At 46.9% G+C, this 15867-nt stretch overlaps 1 protein-coding gene across 8 annotated transcripts in view; it reads right to left on the reverse strand.

The window, feature by feature from the left end:
• The window catches only part of ano5a (anoctamin 5a), a 263256-nt gene that overhangs the window by 12587 nt on the left and 234802 nt on the right, over positions 1–15867 (reverse strand). For all 8 annotated transcript variants that reach the window (XM_070899713.1, XM_070899709.1, XM_070899714.1 and 5 more), the window contains one exon: positions 10816–10985. In XM_070899713.1, coding sequence (XP_070755814.1) covers positions 10816–10985 — 170 coding nt within the window. The remainder of the gene's footprint in view (positions 1–10815; positions 10986–15867) is intronic.

Here is a 15867-nt window from a genome sequence, read left to right on the forward strand (position 1 = left end):
GCTTCCCACGAGGCCGGACCAATGCTGCAAGCATTGGAACAGCCTGGTTACATCAGCAAAAGTACAGATTTTATATTGTATTGACGAACATTGTAATTATAATTTTAATATTAAATCTTCTGGATTGAAATATATTTTGTACACAGTGGGACACTTTTGTACATTAGCTCCTGACATTGCCGACCTCAATGGAGATTGTATTAGAGAAAGATATGTTTGTGTCAATCATTAGCTCCTATCCTCGATAATTGTTATAACTGTGAAAATGTCTTTCCATGATAGTACCTGTTACACTCATAATAAAGGGTGAGGCTGAGTACTGTGTGTAATGAGCAAGTGTGACCTTAGCTCCTTTAATAATATTCCAGAGTGCAAGTACCTCGTGGGTGGCCTGCTTATATACTGTGCTCCCAAGGGATGCTGGGATCCCATGGGACTCCAATAGGTGGGTCCTCTGGTGGTCAGGTGTCATGCAGGTTACAAAGGGTTAGATATATAACATCACTCACCGTGAAGTCAACGGTACACTTATTTACAAGGTGAGATGATCTGGGGCTTTACGCTCCCTTGTCGATCGCCTCGGTACAAATGTGGGTGTGGGTGGGTTGGTCAATTCTTCACTGGGCTGTTGGGCAGCCGGCCTTGCTGGGCTGCTGAATTCGGTTTCGTGGTCAACCATGATGTCAGTTGCCACTTGTGTGTGTTGGAGGGTCAAAGTTGGTGGTGTCCTCTTCGGGTTGTTCGTAGCTGTTGGTGAACCGCAATTTGATTTGGTCCAAATGTTTTCTGAGTGTTTGTTCATTGGCCAATTTGACCTGAAACACCCTACTCCCCTCTTCGGCTGTGACTGTGCCAGCAAGCCATTTGGGACCATGTCCACAATTGAGCACAAACACAGGATCATTGATCTCAATATCGCATGACTAATTTGCGCGGTCATGGTACATACTTTGTTGATGCCACTTGCCCTTCGCGTGATCATGGAGATCAGGGTGGACAAGATAGAGCCTTTTTTTAAGTGCCCTTTTCATGAGCAGCTCAGCTGGGGGAACCAGTGAGTGAGTGGGGTCTGGTGCGGTAGCTGAGCAGCACTCGGGACAACCGGGACTGCAGGGAGCCTTCTGAGACACATGTTTCAAGCTTTGCTTGATGGTCTGATCTGCCCATTCTGCCTGGCCGTTGGATGCGGGCTTGAACGGAGCAGATGTGACATGTTTGATTCTGTTGCAGGTCAAGAACCTCCTCCAGATTCAATACTCCACGGTGTCCCGACCTATAACCAATATGTCGTTCTGGAAGACCACTGTACAAGGAACCAACTTTCGCAGGCTCTCCATGTTCTGCTGGAAGATCGCCGCAGCCGACCGAATCCCAAACAGGCACCGGTTGTAGATAATCAGACCTTTTGTCCGTGTTGATGCAGGTGAGGCCTTTCAAAGACTCCTCCAGCTCCTGCGTCATGTAGGCCGAGGTCAGGTCCAGCTTGGTTTGGTGAACGTCTTCCCTCCAGCCAGGGTTGCAAATAGGTCGTCTGCCTTGGGTAGCGGGTACTGGTCCTGAAGCGAAAAACGGTGAATCGTTACTTTATAGTTCCCACAAATTCTAACCTTGCCATCCTCCTTGAGTACCGAGACAATCGGACTGGCCCAGTCATTGAATTCCACCGGCGCGGTGATGCTTTCACGTTGCAGCTTGTCCAGCTCAATATCCACTTTTTCATGTACGGTACCACCCGAGCCTTGTGGTGGATGGGTCGCGTACCAGGAACCAAATGGATCTGCACTTTCGCCCCGAGAAACTTCCAATGCCTGGCTCGAACAATGATGGGAACTTGCTCAGAACCTGGGTACATGAGGCGTCATCGACGGACGAAAGCGGTCAGATGTCATCCCAGTTCTAGCGGATTTTTCCCAGCCAGCTTCTGCCAAACAATGTGGGGCCACCCCCTGGTACAATCCACAGTGGGAGTTCGTGTACTGCTCCGTCGTAGGAGACTTTGACCTGCACTGCCAATTACAGATATTAGTTCCTTGGTGTAAGTCCTTAGTTTGGTGTGAATGAGGCTGAGCTTGGGCCTGTGTGCCTTATTTCTCCACAGCCTGTTGAAGGCCTTTTTACTCATTATGGACTGACTTGCCCCTGTGTCCAGCTCCATAGATACTGGAATGCCGTTCAGTTCAACTTTCATCATTATTGGTGGACATTTCGTAGTGAACGTGCGTACCCTGTACACTTCTGCAGCTCGCCTGCACATTGGTTGGAGGTGTCCCATTGTTCTGCAGCCATTGCACGCATAGTGCTTAAAGCAGCATTGATGGGGCCGATGATCACCTCCACAGCGCCAACAGGGTGTTAACTGCCGCGCATTAACAGTTGATGGCGGACTCTGGGTCAATTGAGGTCGGGCCACAGCAGCCGGCGTGTACGTTCTGCCATGTACATTTCTGCTCAAAATCGGCGTTACTTTGTGCACAGTACTGGCCGAAACTTCTTTGTTCTGCAAAATCTGCTTGGTGTTGTCGCTGATGGACATAAATGCCTGGGCTATCGTTATGGCTTTACTTAGATTCGGAGTTTCTACAGTCAATAGTTTGCAAAGGATTGTCTCATGTCCAATGCCCAATACAAAAAAGTCTCTGAGCATTTGTTCTAGGAATCCCTCAAACTCAATGTCCTGCGAGGCGCCTTACTTTGGTGACGTAGCTCACCACTTCTTGGCCTTCCGATCGTTGACACGTGTAGAACCGATATCTTGCCATCAAAATGCTTTCCTTAGGATTTAGGTGCTTCCGGACCAGCATACACAATTCTTCATAGGATTTCTCTTTTGGTTTTGCTGGGCCAGGAGATTCTTCATGAGGCCATAGGTTGTTGCCCCACAGACAGTTAGGAGGATCGCCCTTCGTTTGGTAGCGTTCTCGTCCCCTTCCAGTTCGTTGGCCACGAAGTATTGGTCGAGCCTCTCCACAAAGGCCTCCCAATTGTCCCCTTCGGAGAACTTCTCCAGGGTGCCAACAGTTCTTTGCATTTTCGCGCGGTTGTTCTTTACCTCGTCGCCAATTGTTACACTCATAATAAAGGGTGAGTCTGAGTACTGTGTATAATGAGCAAGTGTGACCTTAGCTCCTTTAATAAGATTCCAGAGCGCAAGTACCTTATGGGTGGCTTGCTTATATACTGTGCTCCCAAGGGATGTTGGGATCCCTTGGGATTCCAACAGGTGGGCCCTCTGGTGGTCATGTATCATGCAGGTTACAAAAGGTTAGATACATAACAGTACCAATACCATAGAACTTATGCCATGCATTTTGCAACTTTTGCAGAGGGAGATATCGAACAACAGGGCACAGCAGAGGTGCACGGGAGGGGTCCTGCTGCCTTACAGCCACTAAGTGGAATCGTGGAGCGTGCTGCGGCTCTGGTGTAATGTGATTTCATTACAATATACGAATGCACGGTCCTCTTCATCAATCTGACTATCTCACACTAATCCTGCCTCCACACTCTCTGCATTACTCAATTCCGCATAGATGTACTACCATATGTACTAACATATGATGCATTGTTATATGACATCTCTTGGTCTCATTTATTGTAGTAATGATGCTCCTCCTTCGTATACTAGCGCAGCACAAGAATGTGTACCCTTCTGTTCTAATAAGCTCAATAGCTAAATTGTGCTTTGCAGGTCCCACAACACCAATCCGCAAACCTGAACCTGAACCATTGCAGGTGGTCCTCACCACAGATGGGGAGGAGGAGGATGTTTCTCGTATCCCTCTGCCTCTGCTCAATTCACCTGTGTGACTTGCGGCCATTATATCGACATCTTCGATGGAAGAAGCAGCGGGACCAAGCGGCGTGCAGCTGGCGACGCCAAGGTGAGCATTAGTGCCCTCGCAGACCCCATGGAGGTCGTGTCAGCGAGTAGAGCACACGCCTACGCTGGCCGATCACATGGATGGCTTGGCTCAACTGTACGAGGAGACCGTCGCAATAAGTCGCGACCATCTCCAGGCGTTTGTGGCCTTCATGGAGGACTACTCCAGGGTGTTAGAGCAGATGCTCGAGGAGATGCATGAGCAGACCACTGACACCAATGCCCTGCGGCATGCATTGTTGGCGGGACACGGCGCTGCACCTGAACGTGCCGTGATGCCGCAGATTGCAAACGCCAGCACACAAGCGGGTCAGGAGGAAGCAATTCCTTCTGACTCGGAAGGCGATCCCCACACTTCGCCTTCCCCTCCTACACCCCCTTCCCCCCTCCCCCCAACAGGTGGTTGCTCCACCACGGCAGGAAGTCTTGCCGTTGCCAGTTGCATGCCCGTGATGTCTCAGGGCCAACCGGGGACCAAATTGGGTGGGTGGGATTAAAATACAGGGTGGCAGAGGATCTGGAGGGAAACATGGCCGCAGGTGAAGACATGTTCTTATGTTAATTGTTATTGATATTGTTAATGTTAATGTTAATTATTGTTGCTGTTACTGTTTACTGTTGGGGTGTGGTTTGGGGAGGTTGGGTGGGAGGGTGGGTGAGTATGGGTGACTGGGTGGGTGGGTGGTTGGGCTGTTTGGGTTGTTGTTGTTAAAATATAAATTTTGTTTGAGTAAACATTTTTTATTACATTTTACAAGTTACAATTATTGTGCATTTTCTTATAGTAACGTAATAACATATTAATGTAAACAATGGCCGACCAGACCGGGCAAGGATGTAACGAAACTCAACGCAAACGCACCGTTGTTTTGCGATAACCGTAACTCTGATTGGCCACAATGTAAGTCCATGCACAGCGTTCATTTATGAGCTGCTGATGCAACAGTTTTGCAACCATGTAACTCCCACGGGGTTTTGCCAGTCTTGCCAGAGGGCGTGGGAGGCATGGGTTCATCGCCAGGTTGAATGTCCTCCCAGAGTTGCTCATCAGCCTCCTCCTACTCCTCATCGTCTACCTCTTCCGCTTCCAATCCTTCTTGAGATGGACTGGCAGCCCCATCTGGCAAATGTTGTCCTCTCCTTAAAGCTAGGTTATGTAACATGCAACACACCACAATAAACTCAGTGACCTGGTACTCTAGGCTGCCTCCAGAGTGGTCCAAGCATCTGAAGCGCTGCTTTAGGAATCCAATTGTCTTGTAGCTATGTAGCTTTCGTTGTAACGCTTCTCGGCTTCAGTAACAGGATTACGCAGGGGGGTCATGAGCCAGCTGGCAAGACCATATACTTTATCTCCCAGCATCCAACTATGACCTTGTGGCTGACTGTCAAACAGGTCAGAGACAGCACTCTCATGCCGGAAGAAGTGTGCATCATGGATGCTGCCTGGAAAATTAGCATTAACTGCCATGATAATTTGGTTGTGGTCGACGAGCTGCATATTCAGCGAGTGAAATCCCTATCAGTTACGAAACACCTCCGGATTCTGTAAAAGGTGATTTCAGGGTGATGTGTGTGCAGTCTATTGCTCCCTGCACCTGGGGGAAGTTTGCTATCCACGAGAAACCCAAAGCCCTCCCGATCTGTGCCTCCCTTGTCATAGGGAAGCTTATAAAGTCCATCCTGCGAGCGTAAAGGGCTTGAGTCACCTGTCGAATGGAGCAGCGTGTGGCGTGCTGAGAGATATCACAGATGTCGCCAACTGAAGCCTGAAAGGAGCCCGATGCATAGGATGGTGCCACAGTAACCTTTACCTCAATGGACAGTGCAGTCCTGATGGTGCTGGTAGGCTGCAGATCCCCCTTGATGAGCTGACATATCTCATCGATGGCCTCCTTTCAGAAGCGCAACCTCCGAATGTGTTATCAATCAAGTTGAGGTAAGATTGCTTATCCTTGTAAGCTCTTTGGCTGTAAAGTCTCCTCCTACGTACCATGCGTTAGTCTGCGACCTCTGCGATTGACCCCTTCACTAAATCCTTCGCTTAACTCAAGCTCAGGTGCCAGCAGTTCTGCACTTATAAGTAATGGCAGAGAAGCTGCAGCCCCCATTACGACTGCTATTACTTTCACTGTTGATATAAATGCCCTTTATGCTACTAAACTGACCTTTCTATTAAAATAAAATAATAAATATAAGTTTAAATTTGAGTGGATATATCTGTAAAATACACTTAATAACTGAAAAATTAGTAAGCACTCTTGTTTTAGCAGCCTTCTCCCTTACTTTCCGATATTCAAAATGGCATCCATAGTGCCCAGTTATGTAAGGAAAGCCCGGGAAAAGGAACTATTCTGCAGCGATGTTCTTGCCGAGCGATCAGCCCGGCTATGTGCCGAAAGTTGCACTGGGCGATCACCTCAGCGATCAGCTGGGCGATGTGAGCCGAAAGTTGGGGGAATAATTTTCCGGCAATGTTCCAGCCTGAATTTCTACTTTTTGGACAAAATGGGCGATAAAAGGCCGTTTTGGGTGATATATGGGCACTAGGCCAACGATGTGAAGTGGAAAGTCTAGCCCTTTATTCCATTATCGCTCAGAAATCGATCTATCTCCGCCTTAAATATATTCAATGACCCAGCCTCCACAGCTCTCTGGGGCAGAGAATTCCACAGATTTACAACACTCAGAGAAGAAATTCCTCCTCATCTCAGTTTTAACTGGCCAAACCCTTATTCTGAGACTATGTCCCGTAGTTTTAGTTTCCCCATGAGTGGAAATTTTGCGCCCAAGTTTCGACAGGAGTAGCTCCTATTTTTTTGGAGCAACTAATTTTTTTTTTGGAGTATCTTAAAAATCGCAATTTTCCACATTTAGTTTGCTCCAGTTTCAGTGAGTTAGTTCAGTTTCTTTTTAGTTCAGTTTTTTTTTTCAAAAGGGGGCATTACCAGCCACTTACGCCTGTTTTGGCCATTTAAGCAAGTTTAGACAGCGAAAAGTTACTCCAAACAAATTAGGCCAGCGTATGTGTCCACTTTTGCATGCTCAGAAAAACCTTGTGTAGACTTAAGAAATGAGCGCAGGTAGCAAGAGATTGGGGGGGGGGGGGCGGGGGGTGGAGTGAAGTTAGAGGATTTTCCAAAGCATTAAACACTTCACATTTAACAATAAAGAACCATCATCAATAATAAATAATAAATAAATCAAAAAATTACAAATTTTTAAAGTTCCTACTTCACCTACCCTTTCGGGCCAGGGGCTAGAGGCCACTTTTAAAGATGGCCGATTGCCAATGTTTGTGAGCCATTGCGCATGTGCGCACGCTCCAACACGCATGCGCAACTGTCAGCACTCAGACACGCTGGGCCCTAGCCCCACCGGCTGTGTTGACACAGCACGTCCATAGCTCCGCCCCCCGCTGCGCTGAGTCCGATTGAGGCCTGATGAACGTCGAGAATACCGCGGTAAGGATTAAGCATGCTTTTAATTCCAGAAACTCGGCGCACCTTCTAAGGATCGGTTGAAACTTGGGCCCATACTTTCTGCATGCAACTTGTCCAACCCTCATTATCTTGTATGTTTTCCGAAGATCACCTCTCATTCTTCTGAACTCCAATGAGTATATACCCAACCTATCTTCATAAGTCAACCCCCTCATCTCTGGAATCAACTAGTGAACCTTCTCGGAACAGCCTCCAAAGCAAGTATATCCTTCCTTAAATACGGAGACCAAAACTACAAGCAGTCCTCCAGGTGTGGCCTCACCAATACCCTGTACAGTTGTAGCAGGACTTCTCTGCTTTTATACTCTATCCCCCTTGCAATAAAGGCCAACATTCCATTTGCCTTCCTGATTACCTGCTATACCTGCATACTAACTTTTTGTGTTTCATGCACAAGGATCCCCAGGTCCCTCTGTACTCCAGCACTTTGCAATTTTTCTCCGCTTAAATTATAATTTGCTTTTCTATTTTTCTGCCAAAGTGGATAACCTCACATTTTCCTACATCATACACCATCTGCCAAATTTTTACCCACTCACTTAGCAGATTGTTTGTGTCCTCACAATTTGCTTTCCCACCCATCTTTGTATCATCAGCAAACTTGGCTACATTACACTCGGTCCCTTCATCTAAGTTATTAATATAGATTGTAAATAGTTGAGGCCCAGCACCGATCCCTGTGGCACCCCACTAGTCACTGTTTGCCAACCGGAAAATGACCCATTTATCCCGACTCTCTGTTTTCTGTTAGTTAGCCAATCCTCTATCCATGCTAATATATTACCCCCAACCCTGTGAGGTTTTATCTTGCGCAGTAACCTTATTGAATGCCTTCTGGAAATCCAAATACACTACATCCACTGGTTCCCCCTGATCCACCCTGCTCGTTACATCCGCAAAGAACATCAGCAAATTTGTCAAACATGATTTCCCTTTCATAAAATCATGCTGACTCTGCTTGATTGAATTATGCTTTTCCAAATGTCCTGTTACTGCTTCCTGAATAACGGACTCAGGCCATTTCTTTTAAGACCCTAGGATGTAAGCCATCAGGTCCAGGGGAACTTGTCTGCCTTTAGTCCCATTATTTTACTGAGTACTACTTCTTTAGCGATCGTATTAAGCTCCTCCCTCCCTATAGCCCCTTGATTATCCATTATTGGGATGTTTTTAGTGTATTCTACCGTGAAGACTGATCCAAAATCTGTGTTCAAAGTCTCTGCCATTTCCCTGCTCCCCATTATTAATTCCCCAGTCTCATCTAAGGGACCAACATTTACTTTAGCCATTCTTTTCCTTTTTATGTACCTGTAGAAACTTTTGCTATCTGTTTTTATATTTTGTGCTAGTTTACTTTCATAATCTATCTTCCCTCTGTTTATTATTTTTTTTAGTTGTTCTTTGCTGGCTTTTAAAAGTGTCCCAATCTTCTGGCCTCCCACAAGTCTTGGTCACATTATATGCCCTTGTTTTCAATCTGATACCATTCCTTATTTCCTTAGATAGCCACGGATGGTTATCCCTTCTCTTACAGTCTTTCCTTCTCATTGGGATATATTTTTGTTGAGAGTTCTGAAATAGTTCCTTAAATGTCTGCCAATGCTCATCAACTGTCCCACACTTTAATCTATTTTCCCAGTCCACTTTAGCAAACTCTGCCTTCATACCTTTGTAGTCTCCTTTATTTAAGCTTCGGACACTGGTTAGAGATCCAACTTTCTCACCCTCCACCTGAATTTGAAATTCAACCATGCTTTGGTCACTCATTCCTAGAGGATCCTTTACTAGGAGTTCATTTACTAATCCTGTCTCACTACACAGTACCAGATCTAAGATAGCCTGCTCCCTGGTTGGTTCCAAAACTATCTCGGATACACTTCATGAACTCTTCCTCAAGGCTACCCTGGCCAATGTGCTTTGTCCAATCAGTATGAACGTTAAAATCACCCATGATTATTGCCATTCCTTTTTTACAAGCCTCCATTATCTCTTGATTTATACTCCATCCAACAGTGTAGCTAGTTAGCGGGCCTATAGACAAGGCATTAAGATGAAAATCAGCACCAACAATGGACTAACAGTTAACACATTCAAGGAACCAAGTATTCTGATCAGCAGATATAAAGCAGTTTAAATTCAACAAACTTTACATTTTTCTATATAGGTATTATAATTTACAACCAAATGACTTTAAAATAACAATTTTTGCAGAAGTGTTTCAGAAAATTAACTGATTCATATAATTCATTTCAGCAAAGACTTTGGGGTAAAAGTAATGTTTCAGTAAGTCCTGGACCCACTGCCTGCTTCTCCCTGTCATCTGTCCTAACTGTTTAAAATTCTCCTCCTCGTTTTCAAATCCCTCCATGGCTTCGCCCTTCCCTATCTCTGTAACCTCCTCCAGCCCTAAAATCCTCCGAGATATCTGCACTCCTCCAATTCTGGCCTCTTGCATAACGCCAATTTTAATCGCTCCACCATTGCTGACCGTGATTTCAGCTATCTAGGCCCCAAGTTCTGGAATCCCCTCCCTAAACTTATGGGGAGCGGGCAGGGAAGGGGAGCTGAGCCCAAGATCAGACCAACCATGATCTTATTAAATGGCCGAGCAGGCTCGATGGGCCAAATGACCTACTCCTGCTCCTATTTCTTATGTTCTTCTCTGCGCCTCTCCTCCTTTAAGACACTCCTTACAACATTACAAGCAGTGACTACACACCACAAGTACAGGTTGAACCTCCCTTATCTGGAACCACCCCTGTTCCGGAACCATTCCCGGCCACCGGGTGGCGCATGTGCAGAACTCCGACATGAACAAATTCAAGTCCTTCCTTGCTGCCGACTCCTGCACTTGCTGGCCTGAGCCCGCCATCTACTGCCCCCTGCCACGATCTCTCTGCCACACTCCCAGCCCCAAGCCAACCAGCCCAATATCCCCTTGCTCAATACCTGTACCATCCAATTTAACGTGACCACCCCTTGTCCGGAAAAATCCCTTATCCAGAATAGGCCAGGTCCCGAGGGTTCCGGATAAGAGAGGTTTCAACCTGTACTTAATTGGCTGGAAACACTTTGAGACATCCGGTGGCCGTGAAAGGTGCTATATAAATATGTCTTTCTTTCTTAAAACCTACCAAGCCTTTGGTCACCTTTCCTAAGATCTCCTTATGTTGTCAAATTTTGTTTGATAATCGCTCCTGCGACGTGCCTTGGGACTAATGTTCCCTGTAATCTGTTTGCAGCACCTTTAACAGGCTGCGCGGCTCAGTCAAAATACCACGCCTGCGCCGTTTTTCCAGTTAAAAGTTGGCAGGGCGGGACCTTCGGAGTGCTGCGCGGCCACGCAGCTTAATGAGAACATTGCTTTGGGATGTCTTACTACATTTAAAGGCACTATATAAATGCAAGTTGTTGTCTGTTCAAATGACCTACCTCTTCATTTCTCCATGTCCCAAACAGATAGTTGTAATCTCCGGGGTGACCGATAAACTTGCCCTTGAAGAAGGCGACGTAGATGCAGGAGGAGTAGTAGTTAACAAACTGGAAGAGGAACATTTTCATGGTCAATCGGTTCTCGTACTCAAAGTGAGTTCTGGGGATCTCTGGTGAATCAAAAAAAAACAAAGTGTGGTTATTACATGGAAGAGTTGTGACGACACCTCAGTGATCTTATAGGTATAGGAACATAGGCCATTTAGGCTCCCGAGCCTGTTCCGCCATTCAATAAGATCATGGCTGAGCTGTAACCTAACTCCATATACCCACTTGACTTAAAGTGTAATATTTTGTAAGTATTTGTACAGAAAACAGTCTGTGATCGGTGCTGTTGGGCAATGGTACAAAAAGTGCATCGCAGTGAGAGTTGCATTGGGGAAAAGCAGTTTTATACCAGTACAAGTATTGTTTGCTACATGTTTGCGATCTTTAAGCAGTCAATGAAGGAGTGAAGCGGGGCCAGTAAACTTCCATTTCTAGTACCGGGGGGTTCAAACCTAACCCGAGTCTGACAGCACAAAAGCTTCCTTCTTCTGGGACGACCCTACGTCAATCGGCTTTGGGCAGTTTCACCTGAGGTCACACTGGTGCAGGCCCACAGTACCAAACTGCTCACAGTTTGGCAAAATTGGCACTAAATTCCAACCTCTGCAACCACAAGGATGACTGATGTGGTAAATGGTTGAGAAAGCATCTTCTGCTCAGCCCGAACGCTTTGCCTTCATCTCAACTTCAGAACACTCACTCCAGTTGCTTACTTTACTTTAAAGAAATCGATGTCCTTTGCAAAAATTGCAGACAGAGGAATGCCATACAAAATGCATTCATTACCGGTATCCCACACCGTAATTCAACCACCCGATTGGCTCAGAAATGTAAACGTAGTCCCCATTAAACACAGGACATACACCACCACCCCCTCCACACACACACACACACATACACACGCGCCACACTCCACATTATTTGGACTAAGTCAGGCTGCACCGTGGCAGTGGAAGATGTGTAGTTGAGAGGCAAAGGGGTAAGTAAGAGAGTCCAGCTAACACCGGGCCGGGAATTTTCTCGGAACTGCTCCCGCTCCGCCACAATGAGCGGCAGAAATCCCGTTGGCGCATGTGACGGAGCACAGCTGCTCCGAGGAAACTCCTGGCCTGAAAGTGGAGCTGGATATCCCCAGAAAGAAAAAAGCTGTCAGCCCACTGAAGTGTCACCTTGGATCATATGCTCAATGCCAAGAATTTCCTCGGGCCTCCTCCCCTTCACTGCCGTAACTTCGGTGGAAACCTCATTTATGCGCATTGCCGCCAATGTTACAGCACGAGGCGCCCCGAGAAAGTTCCAGGCAGAAGTCTCTCAAATGAGACTTGAATCGACAATCTTCTAAGTTAAAAGAGAGAGAGCTACCACTGAACCAAGTGTAATAGAGCTCCCCCTAGTGGACTACTGCTCCACCTAGTGGACTACTGTGGTAGTGCAATTCCTGATGTAAATACAATAAAAAGGTTTTCACTTTGGTGTCTATCGCCCCAAAAATAGGCAATGTTCCAGCAATGTTCGATGTCTCAGCCTTACCAATTGCTGGAACATCGCCCGTTTTTTGGATCGCAATTTTCCACTTGGCGACAGGCCAGCGATGTGAAATGGGCGATGCAAAAGGTCAGCAATGTGACGTGCGCCCAACGATGTGGAAGTCAAAAGCTTCCCTAGCAATGGCCTTCTGCGCATACGATTTTTTTTCCGGTTGACAGCCTTTCCCGGATTTCTAGAGGTCAGAGGTCATTCACACATGCGCAGAAGGCCATTTGTGGTGGGGAAGAGAGAGCGCAAGCTAGAAGGAGCAGAAAGAAAGCAGTGGGCTGAGTGAGAGAGTAGAAAGATAGAAAAGTGACTAAAAATCCAAAACGGACAGAAGTAAAAGCCAGTCGATAAAATTTTAAAACTTCAGAACAAAATTTTAAAAACGTAAATACTGAAATTATATTCTACAATATTCTAAAGATGTCATCCTCGTCTGAGAGTGTGGAGGGGACTCGCAAAAGGGTCAAACCTTTTTCGGATGAGGCAAACGAGGCCCTCGTTCAGGAGGTTTATGCAAGGTGGGGCGAGTTAACCCGGGGTGACAGTGGGAAACTCCCACCCCTGGGTGTACCGTAAAATATGGATGGAGATCTCAGACATTGTCTCTGCAGCGTCCAACGAGGCGAGGGGGTCAGACCAATGCCGCAAGCATTGGAACAGCCTGGTTGCCTCAGCAAAAGTACAGATTTTACACTGTATTGATGAACATTGTAATTATAATTTTAATATTAAATCTCCTGCATTGAAATATATTTTGTACACAGTGTGACACTTTTGTACTTTAGCTCCTGACATGGCAGACCTCAATGGAGATTGTATTAGAGAGATATGTTTGTGTCAATCATTAGCTCCTATCCCCGATATTTGTTATAACTGTTAAAATGTCTTTCCATGATAGTACACATACCATAGAGCTTATGCTATGCACTTTGCAACTTTTGCAGAGGAAGATATTGAACAACCGTGCCCAGCAGAGGTGCACGGGAGAGGCCCTGCTGCCTTACAGCCTTTAAGTGACATCGAGGAGCATGCTGCAGCTCTGATTGGGAGCCACAGTCGAGCGGCCACCTCCTGTGATTCTGCAGCGCCCTCTGATGTGTCACGTGAGTAATGTGTCCGGCAGTGTTAAAGTAATGTAACGTCATTTAATTACAATATACAAATGTATGGTCCTCTTAATCAATCTGTCTATTTCAGAGTAATTCTGCCTCCTCTGTGTTACTCAATTTCGCATAGATGTACTACCAAATGTACTATCATATGATGCATTGTTATGTAATGTCTATTGGTCTCATTTATTGTAGCAGCGATGCTCCTCCTTCGTATGCCAGCGCAGCGCAAGAATATGTACCTTTCTGTTCTAATAAGCTCAATAAGCTAAATTGTGTTTTGCAGGTCCCACAACACCAATATGCAGACCTGAACCTGCACCTGCACCGTTGCAGGTGGTCCTCACCACGGGTGGGGCGGAGGAGGAGGATGACACCACTGAGCCTGACGAGGAGGAGGAGCAGGAGAAGGAAGTGTAAAGCGAGGAGGATGCCCCTAGCATCCCTCTGCCTCAGCATGAATCACCTGTGCCACCTGCGGCCATTACGTCGGCATCTTCGACAGAAGCAGCAGCGGGACCAAGCGGCATGCAACAGTCGACGTCAAGGCGAGCATTAGTGCCCTCGCAGACCCCGCGGAGGTTGCGTCAGCGAGCAGAGCACACGCCTACCCTGGCCGACCACATGGATGGTTTGGCTCAACTGTGCGAGGAGACCATCGCGGTAAGTCGTGACCATCTCCAGGCATTTGTGGCCTTCACGGAGGCCTTCTCCTGGGTGTCACAACAGACACTGAAGGAGATGCGTCAGCAGACCGCCGCCACCAGTGCCTTGCGGCATGCATTGTTGGTGGGACACGGCGCTGCACCTGAACATGCCGCGACGCAATTCCTTCTGACTCGAAAGGCGATCCCCCATGCTTCGCCTTCCCCTCCTACACCCCCCCAACAGGCGATTGCACCAGCAGGTCCCCCACTGCAGCAGGAAGTCTTGCTGTTGGCAGTTGCACGCCCGCGACATCTTGGTGCCAACCGGGGACCAAATTGGGCAGGTGGGGAGGGTGAGTGGTTGGGTGAGTTGTTGGGTTTGCTCTTGTTGTAGTTCAAGTTTAAATTTTGTTTGAGTAAACATTTTTTATTACATATTACAATTTACAATTGTTGTGCATTTTCTTATAATAGCGTAATAAGAAATTAACGTAAACAATTGGCGACCAAATCGGGCAAGGATTTAACGTAACTCAACGCAAATGTTGTTTTGCGATAACCTTAACTGTAATTCTGACTGTCCACAATGGAAGTTCATTTATGAGCTGCTGACGCAACAGTTTTGCAGCCATGTAACTCCCACAGGGTTTTTCCACTCTTGCGGGTGGGCGTGGGGGAATGTCCTCCCTGAGGTGCTCATCAGCCTCCTCCTGCTGCTTCTCGTCATCTACCTCTTCCGCCTCCAATCCTTCGAGGTGGACCGGCAGCCCCGTCTGGCAAATGTTGTCCTCTCCTTATAGCCAGGTTATGTAACATGCAACATGTTATGTATGCAATAACTCGATGGACTGAATACTCTAAACTAACTCGGGTACAATCCTGGCCCTGCTTTATTAGGGCCCAAAGTGATTACATTACATGATGGCTTGCCTTTTATACCTGGGCCACACACACATGCGTACAGCCCAATGACCTCCAACAGTGGCGCCACCTAGTGTCTAGTAACCCTAAGCATACATACATGACACAATTCACCACAATAAACTCAGTGACCTGGTCAGCAGGTCCAAGCATCTGAGTCCAAGCTTTAGGACTCCAATTGTCTTTGACGATGTTGCGTGTAGCAATGTGGCTTTCGTTGTAACGCTTCTCGGCTTCAGTAACAGGATTACGCAGGAGGATCAGGAGTCAACTGGCAAGGCCATATACTTTATCCTCCAGCATGCAACCGTGACCTTGTGGCTGATTGACAAACCGGTCAGAGACAGCACTCTCACGCAGGATGTGTGCATCATGGTGCTGCCTGGAAAATTAGCATTAACTGCCATGATAATTTGGTTGTGGTCGACAACGAGCTGCATATTCAGCGAGTGAAATCCTTTTCGGTTACGAAACACCTCCGCATTCTGTAAAGGTGATTTCAGGGCAATGTGCATGCAGTCTATTGCTCCCTGCACCTTGGGGAAGTTTGCTATTCTTGAGAACCCCAAAGCCCTCCTGGTTTGTGCCTCCCTGGTCATAGGGAAGCTTATAAAGTCCATCCTGCGAGCGTAAAGGGCTTCAGTCACCTGTCGAAAGGAGCAGTGTGTGGCGTGCTGAGAGATACCACAGATGTTTCCAGCTGAAGCCTGAAAGGAGCCCGATGCATAGAA

The sequence above is a fragment of the Pristiophorus japonicus genome, chromosome 14 (genome assembly GCF_044704955.1).
Source record: "Pristiophorus japonicus isolate sPriJap1 chromosome 14, sPriJap1.hap1, whole genome shotgun sequence".
Lineage (NCBI taxonomy): Eukaryota > Metazoa > Chordata > Chondrichthyes > Pristiophoridae > Pristiophorus > Pristiophorus japonicus.